This window comes from Phocoena sinus, chromosome 19 (genome assembly GCF_008692025.1).
Source record: "Phocoena sinus isolate mPhoSin1 chromosome 19, mPhoSin1.pri, whole genome shotgun sequence".
Taxonomy (NCBI): Eukaryota; Metazoa; Chordata; class Mammalia; order Artiodactyla; family Phocoenidae; genus Phocoena; species Phocoena sinus.
In genome coordinates, this window is record NC_045781.1 from 47952533 (window position 1) to 47966945 (window position 14413).

A 14413-nucleotide genomic window follows, 5' to 3' on the forward strand; every position below is an offset into this window, starting at 1 on the left:
CCTGTGGCTTGCTCTGGGTTGTCTGGCACAGAAATAGCTGAGACCACCAGTGTCCCCTGCCCTCAAAAGGAAGAACTGTAGGTCAGCGAAAGAAGCCCGCTCAAGATTTTGTCTGCAACTCTCCTGAGGAGCCCAGATCCAAGATCAGACTGAATTTTCTCCAGATATGCAAGGCTATTCTTCCGCAATCCTTAAAAAAAGGAAAAGTGTGGGAGGGTGCGACATGAGCAGGGTTCTCGCGGATCCCAGTCCCAGCGCACCTGTATGTGCCGGCAATGAAGTGGGCCTCTTGTGAGCTTGAGGAAGGCCTGGAGGATTGCATCCAACCTGCCAGCTTGTGTGTTCCCATTGCCTGCACCAAGTTAATATGACTTTTGGGTGGGCTTTGCCTAAGTGACTCACTCAAGAATGTTGTATACCAGGGTGCTTCAAGTCTCCTGACATGGGCGAAAGTGGACTTAGAGAAATTAAGAACTTTGGGATTACACAGCCTGTGTTAGACCTAGGATTTAAAATCAGATCCGTCACCTTCCAAAACCAGTACTCGTGATGAATCATACATGTGTTCATCCTTTAAATGTCTGTTGACACTTGCTGAAAGAGAAATCTACTAGCTGTTGGGTATAGGGAGGAATTTAAAGTAATACATTTTTTCTTTCATTTTTCTTTTATGCAATGTCATAAAAATTACACAGACTCAATGCCAAATATGGCAGCGTTAGTGTAGGGTGTTAGGAATAACGTGATCGATAAGTTGAGGTTAGTATGAGAAAGTTTATGGAACTAGGTTTTGAAATTAAGGTGCAGATATTTTCACATGAGAAGCTGGGAGAATGGTCCAAATAGGAGAAGCGGTGTCTTCTAGGCAAGAACGGGAGTGAGGATTGCTTGGAGGGATCAGTTTGTATTTGAGAATGGTCATTCAGACTGAAATGAGGGGTACAGACTGGAGGGCTAAGTGAGGAGTAGAGATCAGAGGCAGCAGCTCAGTTGGGAGGCTTCTGAACTCCTTTGTACAAGTGACAGCTGGAGTCTCCAACTAGAGGACCAGCAATGAGGAGAGAGAGTTCTCCTGACTTGAACCAGATTCACAGTATGCCGAGGCTGCCATCGAATCAAGAGAATTTAGTGATTGTATGTGAGCGGACACTGAGTTATCAGATCTGAGCGGCGGTCTGGAAGGTGGTGTCATTTACTGGGAGGGGGCGCTGGGGAACAAATAAGTTCTGGAAGGGAGCAGGAGAGAGAATTAATTCCATCGCTGACTCATTGAGTTTAAGTGACTGTGAAATACGGAAGATTGGAACTCCACATCCTCTGGGGTGAAGTTACAGAATCGAGACCTATAAAATATCATTAGTTATTAAATCAGAACCTTTCCACTTACTGTTGATAAGAAAAGTATAAAGTTTAAAGCTATGTTTATACAACTACTCATGTCTTTGAAAAACAGAAATGCATTTGTCATAATTAAAACAGGTCCTTTGTACTGTTTTTCAGGTAGTGTGCATTTTTATGCCAGACCCCCCCCCGGCCCCTTGTGCCTAATATGTGTGTTGGCTGAAGTTATAGATGCAAGCTGGCCCTGTGAATATTGCTGGGAAAGTGGCTGTTGTGAGAACCACACACGGTTTTATTACCCTGAGTTAGAACAGTAACTTGTTCTGAAGGAGCATCAAGTGAATGGAAAAATCCATATCAAAGAGCATGTTCTACTTTTATGTCGGTAAACCTGATGTTGTTTCCTGAGTAATGAGAGAAGCAGAAGCTAAATTTTATGGGTTCAAAGGGAAAGTATAAATTTCAGATGTCTTGGCCATAGCCACTGTGAACATGTTTACAGATCTAGACAAGAGGTGTAGGTAAGGAAATAACTTGTGGAAGAAAGAAAAAGAAAAGACAGTGTTTGATGATGAAGAACTACTACTCTGCTCAGTGTGTCCCAAAGGGTAAACAACGGTAAACAAAGGCAAGAAAGGAAAATAACTGAGTGCAAGTGAGTGAGTCTGAGGAGTGCTTAAGAAGTAGCAATTAAGCCACAGGAGATAATGGTTAATGGTGGGCGAATTGCTGAAGCGATCGCCCTGAGTATAGATTCTTAGTTTCTTTTCTCTAGCTGTTGTGTAAACACTCTCATTTTTCGATCCACAATCTCTCCTTCCTCATCCTCAGCAGAATAAAAGCATCCAACTGCCCGGCCGTAGTGAAATAATTACAGTTTCTTTGAAGTGCTGTGATTTCATGATTTTTCTAGTCTTAGGATCTTTTCATGAAGCATAGGGCGATCACCACACATCTAGCCTTCATTCCCCTACCTAGATAATTCTTTTACTCATTGTCTTTTCTCTGCATAGAAATCACTGTTTCCAACAACTTCTCTAGTACTTCCTATTTAGGTCAGAGGATGTGTTCTGCTCCTGGTCACATCATACACACATTATACTGTATTGAAATCGGATGGTCCTCTTTTGGTATTAGTCCTCTGGACAGATAGATGAATGAATGGGGGCAGGTCTGGGGAAATTCAGGAAGGCTTTTCCCGTCATCCAAGTGTCATATTCAGTCCATTAAAGATCAGGCATAGAGCACAGGGAAAACTGAGTGAGAGGATTGGCAGAGAAGAAATGTACAGATGTGTTACACTATTACGTTTATTTGCTTAAATGCAGACTGTGTGAGAGAAAATGATGGATTCTATTTAGTAAATGGAAGTAAGTCAGAAATTACAAAACTCATGTTAACTTAAAATAAGAGGATGCATTTCATGATGTAAAAAATACCGGAAGTTGGAACTACTTACATCTGTAGATTTCCATTTAGAAAATTATTAGTAGGAAATATAAGAAAGTAACGTGAAAAGTGCAACTGTTTATCTGGGTGAAAAAATACTGAAAGAAAACTTAAGTAAAAGCCTTCTGTCTACTCAGGATGCAGCTCTCTCACACCAGCTGTTGGGTTGGGGAAAAAGGAAAAGCAGGAACGGTGTTAGATTTACCCTAAAGAATAGTTGTGATTGAATCCAATACCTACTTATTAGCTCCAACATGTCAACATAAAATCTTGACAAGGTGCTTTAAATACAGTCCTTGCTCTCAGACTGTTTATCAGCTAATACTGTAGCTGAGGGATCCTATTTTATGTCAGAGTTTAAAAAGAAGATGGATTCATGTTGGCCTAAAATCAAAGTGGATAAATTCTAATTCTTTGCAAAGTTTATAGTCTTAAGATTTTAATTTTATGATACGTGAAGTTATATTAAAATGAGGTTAGCTTTTAGAATGCCAGAAAATAAGGAGACTATGAAAACCTACCAGAATAATGTCAAAAGAGCTCAACCAACTGAAGGGGCTCTCACTGACCAAAGATGGAAATATTTCAGCATCGATAAAGATAGTAGCTGCAGTTTTGAAACATATTAACTATATTTAAGTGAATGGGTTCTTGATAATACTAAAAAAAGAACCCTCATTGGTTACCTAGGAGAACTATTAAGGAATCGACTCATTATTTTGAAAACTAATAAATGAAGAGAAAACATCAAGCATTTATCCTACTCTTCCTAGGTGATCTGTACCTCAAGGTAATCAAATAGAAGATTAGAGGGGATTTTTCTTTAAAGTTATATTTATATAAATAAACAAGGAATAGTAGAATCAGTATATGCCCATTTTGCAATCCTAAATAAATTAATGGACAAGTCAATAGTTATAAAATTTTACAAAAAGAGAGAGATTTGCTTTTAGGTACTAGTCATAACAGAGTAGCTTTTATTGGACTATCTTGCTGCCCACAGCAATTATAGTGGCTGAGTAAAATACATTAAAAAAAATGCTTCAGGGCTTTGAAATTCAGCTCAAAACAGGCAGCAACTTGAGAGGACTTGATTCTTGAAAGATGGAAAGCAAACTCCTGGAGATCCATATTTAACTGACTTTTTCCTAAGAACGTCATAATACTCAAGCAGCAAGTAGCCAGATTTTACTAGGCTGAGGAGACAGAGGTCAGAGTTCAAGACTGTCAGAGTGGTTAGAAATTTAGGGTGGAATACTGAAAAGGAGGGTGTCAGAGAGGGAGAGCCCTGACTCCTGCATACACATTCCCCTTAAATCCTTGCCTGATCCCTGACTTACCCATGCCCACTATGCACCAGGCAAAAGCAAGAGCTGGGCGACTCAAGTCCTGAGGACTTCATCCAGCATCTGCCTAGTTCTGGGAAGGATACCTTTGGAGTCCAAGTTCTGCCAATTTAGAGAGACTTGTTAAACACTTTGGGCTTTTACCTGAAAAGCCAGAAAGGCATTGCCTTAGAAATAAACACCGTAACTGAGGACCAATTGTTACGTCCTGGGACTAAGGACAAATCCTAAATAGACCTGTCCAAGAAAAACCTGGAACCAAGCTTTCACAGGGTCAAGGTGATCTGCCAGTAATTCAGCTCCCTGTGGAACTCTTCCATTTAGTTTCTGCCACACCATCCATCCCTCTCCAGACTCTCCCACCCTCCCAGCTCTTCTCACCCTCTTCTCCCCCGACCTTCTCTTCCTTTTCTGACCCTAGATGTTCTCATAGGTGGTGATCTGCTCAGCTTAAATATCATTTCCTCAGAGATGTCGTCCCTAATCAACAACCTAATTTAGACCTTTCTGCTCAAACCTCTGATATTACCCTGTCCTTTTCCTTCAAGTTCCACTTAATAATTTGTAAAAACATCTGTTCAGATGGGATGAGTTATGTGATGTCTTTCTTTTCCTTCTGATTGGAGGATCCATGAGGATGGAATGTGTTCCCTGTTACACAGCCTCCTGCTGTAGAGCTTGGCACAGTAAATGTTCAGTAACTATTTGTTAAGTGGAGGTATTAAGAAAAATATCTGATTAGCCACGATATAAACCAAAAAATGAATAAATATGTAAACATCCAAATTTATTATCCTCAAGCAGTAGCAACTGACGAAAAGAGAAATATCTCTGAGATGAACATATGAAATTTCAAGAGTTGTTATTATTAAAATGATAATAACAGCATACTAAATAATAACTGTCAAGGCATTTTGATATTTCTCTCGGGTGCCAACAGCTTTTTTGGTATAGCATGAAAGGTTGGAATTATTCTCCACATATTCCAAATAAGGAAATTGAGAATTGGCACTTAAGTGATTTCTGTGACATCACAAAAATAACAAATAAATATTAGAAACGGAAATCCAGCTTACATCCTCCAATGATACACTCCAGCGTCCTTGATGAAGTAGATGTTACCGATTTCAAATCTATTTAAAAGGTTAATTTAAATTGATATGTAAGTGGCCATGATGATGTTTGCTCCCATAACCTCCTGGAGTGTTATCACTGACCTTAAATCAGTCTGTTTAAAGCCATGATAGTGGACTTCCCTGGTGGCGCAGTGGTTGAGAGTCTGCCTGCCGATGCAGGGGACACGGGTTCGTGCCCCGGTCCGGGAAGATCCCACATGCCGCGGAGTGGCTGGGCCTGTGAGCCATGGCCGCTGAGCCTGCGCGTCCGGAGCCTGTGCTCCGCAGCGGGAGAGGCCACAGCAGTGAGAGCCCCACATACTGGAAAAAAACAAAACAAAAACCATGATAGTAAAGTCACCTTTTCCCTGTGGTTATATACAGCATTTGATCCTGTGCCTTCTTCCTTTTTACCATATTAATTTTAGTTGTTTTAAACCTGAGAGTCCCTTAAATCATTCTGTGTTCTTTTATGCTACTATGCAAAAATAGAACAACCCATTTCCTGTTGATTTCTCAAGTGCTTGGTCTCTCCTCTCCATCTCTTTAAAAGCACAATTCTGTAATGCAGATCTCACGTGCCTATACATCATGCTGTAGCTTTAATATTTCACTATATAATAGTTTAACAGTGACTCAGTCTGATTAATGTTTTTTAGAAGTCAAAATTGGACCTCTGTTTGTTTAGTGATTCATAGGTAGTAATTTTTAAATAGAGAGGCAGTATGATCAGTGTTTAAGACTGAATTCAATTTAGCCCAGAAGAGTTTGGTCCATAGCTGTTTTCTCTAGTGGTAGCACTCTTTTTCTATTTGTGTTTTTGGGATGATTCCCAAAGAATTATTAGAAGAGTCTCATGTCTTTTTCAAGAACTCTTTCATGACCTTCAATAAAGTGAATTTTCTATTTTTAATGATTTGTTTTCCATTTCATGCATTTTCTATTCCAATTTTTCTCTTTTAAGTTTCTTAGTCAACTGATCTCATCAATAATGCTATGATTCATGGTTTAACTCACAGAATCCATTTCTCCCTGAAAGACGTTTCAGGGACAAGTCACTACCACCTCCACAATTTTCTGCAAGTACCACCTATGGTATAGATAAATAAAACAATTTTGTTTTCCATGGTACAATTCAGTGTGCAATGAGGTTGTTCGTTTTCAGAGAACAGGTTTGTGTAAGCTACCTCTTCTTCTTGTCAAATAACCCTTATGCTGTTGTCTGCCTCAGGATCACTCAGGAACCTATACTCTTGGATTGTCTTTCAGAGATTCTAAATTAGCGGACATCAGGCAGAGCGCAGGATGTTTGCTGAATGTTTACGGAGGCCACAAGAGATTCTCCTTAGGTGATTCTCACGTGGTGTGACCACGGACCCCAATTTGAGAAATCATGCTCTTGGATGTGTTTTTCTTAGTAATTCACTTACAGGGTGGGGAAGACATTGCTTTTTCAAATGGCAGCCCCTCACAACTGGAGAAGCCTCAAACTTCTGGAGCAGGGATAGGATGCAAGGGAGAGGGAACGGTACTGGGTCAAGTGGAAGATGTGACAATGAGGAGTGTGTTTGCATGTGAAACATGCAGAGGTAGAAAAGCAGTTTGCTGCTCACGGAGGTGAAGCATTTCTGCCCTTTAGTTAACGTCCTTCTCTGAGGCCGAGAGGTTCCACTCCTCCTGCACGTGTTAGAAATCGTTCGGGACCCAGCCCTGATGCAGAAGTGAAGCGTGAATAATCACATCTCAGGGACGTGCGTCTTCCCTGCTAGACCGTAAGCTCCTGGAAAAAATAATGCTCTTCGTGTTATGCATTACTGTGTCTTCCACTGTGTTCGCGGAAAGGTCTCCATAAACATGTGCTGCAGAAGGAGCGCAGGATACGTGTTTCAGCAATTCCACTCCTCACACAACTCCCTGAAAGAAGTAGGAATATTTTCTTTCAGAACACTCTTTATTCTACGGGAGATTATATTTCTGAATCATGCAAATCAAGCAGGCTACATCTCTTTCCCAGGGTCACGGGGAGAATTGATAAAGAGAGTAGGGCCTGCAGTCTTTGTGAGCCACCTCTTTCCTTGCTTCCTGCTCTAAATGAGAAGATCTGAGATGGAGGTATTCACTGAGGAGGATTCAGGTCACCGACAATTGCCATGGTGAGTCAGCTCAGGCATTTGCTGACAGACAGAGAAAAAGCCACAGAACCCACAGATGGCTCAAAATCATTATTGCTGCATAACCTGGCAATGACATTGGTAATTGAGCATTTCTTGTGCACTTCAGAAATTCATTATTTTTTAGAGTCCACTTTTAAAAAATAAACACACCAAACGTATTTATTAAGCTATTTTTGCTATCCCTCTTTCCCTGCCCAGTGTTCTAATAAGTAATAGCATTAATAGTAGTTAACAATTTATTGAATTCTAATTATATGCTAGCAACTTCCAAAAATTGTGTAGATATGCATTCATACAACAGACCTATGAAGAATATACTGTTATTAACAAAATATTGTAAATCACCTATACTTCACTTAAAGAAAAGAACGTACTATTATTCCCATGTTACAGATGAAGGAACAGGGACAAAGAGAGCAGGTAACTTGCTGTGATAGAGTAATGCTCTGTAACCGTAAATATGTTACATTATATGACAAAGGTACTTTACAGTTGTGATTAAGTTACGGGTCTTGAGTTGGGGAGATTATCCTGGATCATCCAGGTGGACCCAGTGTCGTCACAGGGGTCCTTATAAAAGAGACGTGACAGGATCAGAGTTAGAGAAGGAGATGTGACTGTGAATGCAAACATGAGAGATAATGAGAAAGAGAGAAATTTGAAGATGCTATGATGCTGGTCCTATACAAGAAGGAAGGGGCCATAGGCCAAGAATGCAAGTGGTTCCTAAAAGCTGGAAAAAAGAATGTTGAATTACTATCACTAGGTTAAGTACACAAATGTTTAATGTCCAACAGGGCAATAAAACCATAACCTTTGGGGATATATTTTCTATCTGATGGAAGTTATTTGCATCTCTACTGGGAAAACAAAAAAAACCCAAAACTATAAATTAACATGTAACTTAGAGACTGGCCCTCATCAGTAATAAATAGTAAAATAAGATATATTTGTGAATTCACCTAGAATTAATTAGACGGGCTTCTTTTAAAAAGCTCCAGCATGACATTGAGAGGACATGAAGTTATTCCTTTGATTTATTTTCCAGCTTTTTCAATTTTCTTAACAGTGGTGATATCAGTTCCAAGAGAGACCTGTCTCTCCCACCAGCATCCTTGGAGAAAATTCAGATACTCTCTTCCTCTCTCTCCCTCTGTCTCTCAAAAGATTATTTTTTTTCAGATAGTTCCAGATTTTTATATCGTTAACTGTATTTATCATAGCACAACGTTTTATGATGATTGTTTAAAATCGCATGCTTTTTATATATCAGATAAGTTCTGTAAATAGCGTTTATAAGTGAGTTTTCTATCTAAAGTAATACTGATAGGGGCCTTTCTGAATTCCTTTGTTTTATGGAAATCCTTGTAATATATTACACGGATATAACTTGAAGTTTCCCTGTACTGACATTGTACTTACATTCTGAATTATATTTAGCTTTTTTTTCCCGAAGGGTATTGTTCACATTGCATGTGAAATCTGAGAGCTGAGTTACTGACTGCCACTGGAGTTTCTCAGCATCCTCAGAGCTTCCTTTCATGATAATGAATGACAGAATGTGTTGGGAGAATGTCTAGCCATCTTAAAATTAAGCATAAGAGTAATTATTTTATGCGGACAAGTTTAGGACTTGAAGACTGACAAGAGTAAGAAGATTATTGATTACCATCTGCTTTAGCATCAGGTTTCTAGACCTGAGAACTGAGCTTTCCCAACTACCTTAATTAAAGTGACCCCAGGCTTCTTTTAATCTTGATCAGAATGCCTGTTATGGTCTGTAATGGTTTACGAACTTACTTTTTTTAAAAATTTTAATTAATTTATTTTTTACATCTTTATTGGAGTATAATTGCTTTACAATGGTGTGTTAGTTTCTGCTTCATAACAAAGTGAATCAGTTATACATATACATATGTTCCCATATCTCTTCCCTCTTGCATCTCCCTCCCTCCCGCCCTCCCTATCCCACCCATCCAGGTGGTCACAAAGCACTGAGCTGATCTCCTTGTGCTATGCGGCTGCTTCCCACTAGCTAGCTATTTTACGTTTGGTAGTGTATATATGTCCATGCCACTCTCTCGCTTTGTCACAGCTTACCCTTCCCCCTCCCCATATCCTCAAGTCCATTCTCTAGTAGGTCTGTGTCTTTATTCCTGTCTTACCCCTAGGTTCTTCATGACATTTTTTTTTCTTAGATTCCATATATATGTGTTAGCATACGGTATTTGTCTTTCTCTTTCTGACTTACTTCACTCTGTATGACAGACTCTAGGTCCAGCCACCTCACTACAAATAACTCAATTTTGTTTCTTTTTATGGCTGAGTAATATTCCATTGTATATATGTGCCACATCTTCTTTATCCATTCATCCGATGATGGACACTTCGGTTGTTTCCATCTCCTGGCTATTGTAAATAGAGCGGCAATGAACATTTTGGTACATGACTCTTTTTGAATTATGGTTTTCTCAGGGTATATGCCCAGCAGTGGGATTGCTGGGTTATATGGTAGTTCTATTTGTAGTTTTTTAAGGAACCTCCATACTGTTCTCCATAGTGGCTGTACCAGCAACTGACAAAGGATTAATCTCCAAAATTTATAAGCAGCTCATGCAGCTCAATAACAAAAAAACAACCCAATCCAAAAATGGGCAGAAGACCTAAATAGACATTTTTCCAAAGAAAATATACAGATTGCCAACAAACACATGAAAGAACACTCAACATCAGTCATCATTAGAGAAATGCAAATCAAAACTACAATGAGATATCATCTCACACCGGTCAGAATAGCCATCATCAAAAAATCTAGAAACAATAAATGCTGGAGAGGGTGTGGAGAAAGGGGAACCCTCCTGCACTGCTGGTGGGAATGCGAACTTACTTTTTTACTTGCTATTTGTTGCCTGTCTTCACTGAATGTAAGTTCCGTGAGGACAAGGGCCATGTTGGTGTTGATCCCTCTTTTATCTCAGCATCCATCACACGGCCTCAGACTGGATGGGCTAAATAAATATTTATTGAATGAATGGACCCAACTACTTAGTGTGATACCTGTGAAGTAAGAACATAATAGGTAAGAGAGAAAATGCCAAGTGGCTTCCATTTAAGAGATGAAGTAGTATACCATTGCTTTAGGCATCAATAGTCTAATATGTTTCTCACTATCCCATTTTACTGATGGAGATATTCCAGGCACAAAGCTCTTGTGCCATGAAAGGCTGATATGACCATTATAATGTAATAGCAACAGTAGTGAAGAAGAGAGAAAAAAAGAAATAGAAGGCTGAAGTATCACAGGCTAGACGTTCATTGGGGGAAAAATTCTCTTGGTAGCTAATTCCAAAAATAGACTTTATCTGAAATAAAATCATTATAATGACGGTTGCCTTTAAGCAATGCATTAACTCAGAGATAACTGCATGGCTCCAAATGTGTCAGCATTTAAAGTCTGTCTTATTGGAATTCTTCTTAATTTATTGTAATCTAATTATCATAGAACACATTATTTGTATTTGTCACAGAGTTATGTTTTTGCCATGCACATTTATTCAGCTATATAACAAGGAGTAATTATTCAGTTAACATTATTCTTTCTACAGAATGCAATGTTTATTCATGTGCACTTGGTGAATGAATTCTTTTATAAGCACATTAACAAGACGTGGAAAAATCAAACCTCTGAATTTCCAAAAGATAGCTGCATAAAATAGTTGGAAAAAATTGGGGGCGGTGGTGAATATAAATGGTTCCCATTACATATGATGGATAATCTGAAAGAAATGCATATTTGGACATACAAGTTGATGTAATAATTTTGTCGAATGAAACAAGATGAGTGAACTGTAATGTCGTTTTGTTGACTGGGAGAAGTCACCTAACCAGTTGAAAAATAGCTTCCTATTTTATTGGGTTTCCCTAACCTCTTCATTTATTACATAAATGCACTCTCAAGGGTAATTGCCTTAAAAAAAAAAATCTTTGACTTGTGAAATGTAGGAAACACTGCAAGGCTTTCTGAGAATTATCAGTTCTTTGCTCAGGGTGCAACTGATTTTGACAGATGTACTGTTATGTTACTGGTATAACATGACATCTTTTATCAGATGAACTGAATAAAAGTGATCTTGACAATGAGTAGATAAGACACTGTCAGAAAGCTGAAAAAACCTGTCAATGTCACAGTTATGACACAAATGCAGAACAGCCCTTATAATGTCATTAAGTGAATATCTTTCCAACAGTGCCCTTGAGAAGACAGAAAATAGCATTGCTCTTAAATACTATTACTTAGCCACAAAAATAATAAAATAAAACAAAACACAAAGGTCAGTTTAATGTATACTTGAGGTGGCATTGATGAGTCCAATGTATGTGTTTGTATTTGTGTGTCGATCTCTTTTATATATGCCATATAGAAGGAATTTTGAGATTTCAAAACTACTTTTTTAGAAGGTAAAAAACCATTTAACTTCAACATTTCAAGAATGTCATTAAAAATATTGATCATGAAATATGCAAAGTGGTTTTATGGGTATTGATTATAACCTTTTCCCTAATTTATTATGGAATGAGAAACAGCCTTTAATAATATAAGAGAAAATTAGGAATACATTTCAAAATGTATTTCTAGATCATGAATTTTGTAAATAAGTGAATAAAGACTAAAATGGAATCAATCCCAGGAATTAGAAGGAATTAGACATTTGGTGGTTTTATTTTCCATTATTTTGATTGGCTTGGAGCTGAACTATACATGTATGGGTACAAGTATAATGCTCTTTCTATACATATACTTTTAAAATGCTTTAATGAAAAGCATATTTATCCTTAGAATGACTTTTAATATCTTTGTCTAGGATCAGAGGTGGTTGATCTTGATGGGAAAAGCTGCCTTCTCTACAGATTTGATCAAAAATCCCTGAGCCCAATAAAGGATATAATTTCTTTGAAATTTAAAACTATGCAGAGCGATGGGATTCTACTCCACCGGCAAGGGCAAAATGGAGATCACATCACATTGGAATTAAGAAGAGGAAAACTCTTTTTAGTTATTAATTCAGGTAAAACTATTTGGGTAAAGTGCTTGAAAAATTTCTGGTCATTTAGATATCACCTTAGTAGCTTTATGCTTTTATAGCTTATCTTATTTTAACAATTAAGGTGCCATATTTCCACATTCAAGTGTTTATGTATGTATGTGAGATATATATATATATATATATATATATATATATATATATATATATATATATCACACATATATATATATATACGCCCATATTGTACTTGCACGTAAAAATGGTTCCTATTTGCAAATTGTACAAGACCCTCTTTCAATGTCATAGTGCTGACAGAACCACTTAGCTATTTTCAGACATCATAATGAAAGGGATGGGTCATTGAAAAATACCGAGGTAGTAAAAATAATGAGGTTGTAGCAAAGATAAAATTTATATTGAAAATGAGTGTGTGATGGTGGGTAATGCTAATAAAGAGAATTAACAGAGGAAGAAATTACAACAAGGTTGAGAGCATATTATATTCAAACTTGAGGTAAATTCAGGCTAGCATTTTGGATGGAGTGGATGGAAAGAGATTGCAATTATCATGAGAGACTCTGGTGCCCCCAAAAGGAACTTTTTTTTCTTTTTTTTAAACTGAGAATAATGGTGCTGTTATTTTTTTTCTCTTCTAAGGTGAAGCTAAGCTGCCCTCCACTCACGGCCCGATCAGTCTCACCCTGGGCAGCCTGCTGGACGACCAGCACTGGCATTCCGTGCTCATCCAACGCCTGGGCAAACAAGTCAACTTTACAGTGGATGAGCACAGACATCGTTTCCACGCCCAGGGAGAGTTCAGTTACCTACATCTCGATTATGAGGTGTGATGGTTACGTTTCAATTAATGCAGACTTTGTAATATGTATGTGGTATAGCCACATGAAAGAAAATGCACTATAGAAAACCTACGTTCAGAGTCAGTCAAGGTTCTGATGAAGTGTTCCTCTAGGTGACCTAACTCAAGTAGCAAATTTTGTGCATATACTACTGAGGCCCCATCTTTCTCCCAGTACGTTAATTTATTATTACAAAGAAATGTCATCTTTTTTGCCTGCAAATTACAAATTGCCACATGTAGGAAATGTTCTTGAAGAGGTCTCATTACAAGTAAATACAGAATGTGTTGCACGATTGGTGGTGGTAGGGGCGGGTAAAGGGCACTCCTGAACAGTGCAGATTTATGGAGAGAATGTAGCAATAAATAGATTAATTGATTCATTAATAATCAGTTCAAATGCACAAATATCAATGTGTGCCAGAAATGTATATGAAACAAAATGTCATTGTAATTGGTAACATTGTTAAAGCTGCCAAGGTTTAGCATGGATATAAAGATGTATTTTTCTTCAGCAACCAAAAAATATTGAAATCAGGTGTGATGAGCAGCTTGTAAAAAATAATCAAGCTCTTGTGTAAGTGAAAACTGAATGCATATAAATTTGTTTCAAGATATGCATCTTAATTTTTTTTAATCTCCATTTGAAATTATCAATATGGCAGTGTAGGGTACTGAAAAATCGGTCTATCTATGATGATTACAGCTATAGTTGCTAATCGTAATTATTTAAGCAGATTATCAAAAAATCACTAAACAATATTATTGATGCCATTTTTCTTTCTAAGATCAGCTTTGGAGGGATTCCAGCACCTGGAAAATCAGCGTCATTCCCCCATAAACATTTTCATGGGTGTTTAGAAAATCTCTATTATAATGGAGTGGATGTTATTGATTTGGCCAAGCAACAGAACCCACAGATCATCATTATGGTAAGACTTGAGTCTTCATGTGAACAAATGAGGAAAACTACACACAAAACAATTGCTTCATTTTGAATTCCCACTTGATGTGATGTTTTAGACTTTACTCTTGTTCCTTAAAAACATTTCTCTGCTTGGCAATATGCATGTAAGGGATGAATTCT

At 38.0% G+C, this 14413-nt stretch overlaps 1 protein-coding gene across 7 annotated transcripts in view; it reads left to right on the forward strand.

The window, feature by feature from the left end:
* The window catches only part of CNTNAP4 (contactin associated protein family member 4), a 259598-nt gene that overhangs the window by 146259 nt on the left and 98926 nt on the right, over nucleotides 1-14413 (forward strand). For 5 of the 7 annotated variants that reach the window (XM_032613290.1, XM_032613293.1, XM_032613297.1 and 2 more), the window contains exons 5-7: nucleotides 12288-12491; nucleotides 13128-13312; nucleotides 14115-14258. In XM_032613290.1, the coding sequence (XP_032469181.1) occupies nucleotides 12288-12491; nucleotides 13128-13312; nucleotides 14115-14258 (533 nt within the window). The remainder of the gene's footprint in view (nucleotides 1-12287; nucleotides 12492-13127; nucleotides 13313-14114; nucleotides 14259-14413) is intronic. The other 2 variants (XM_032613294.1, XM_032613296.1) reach the window with 1 other exon arrangement.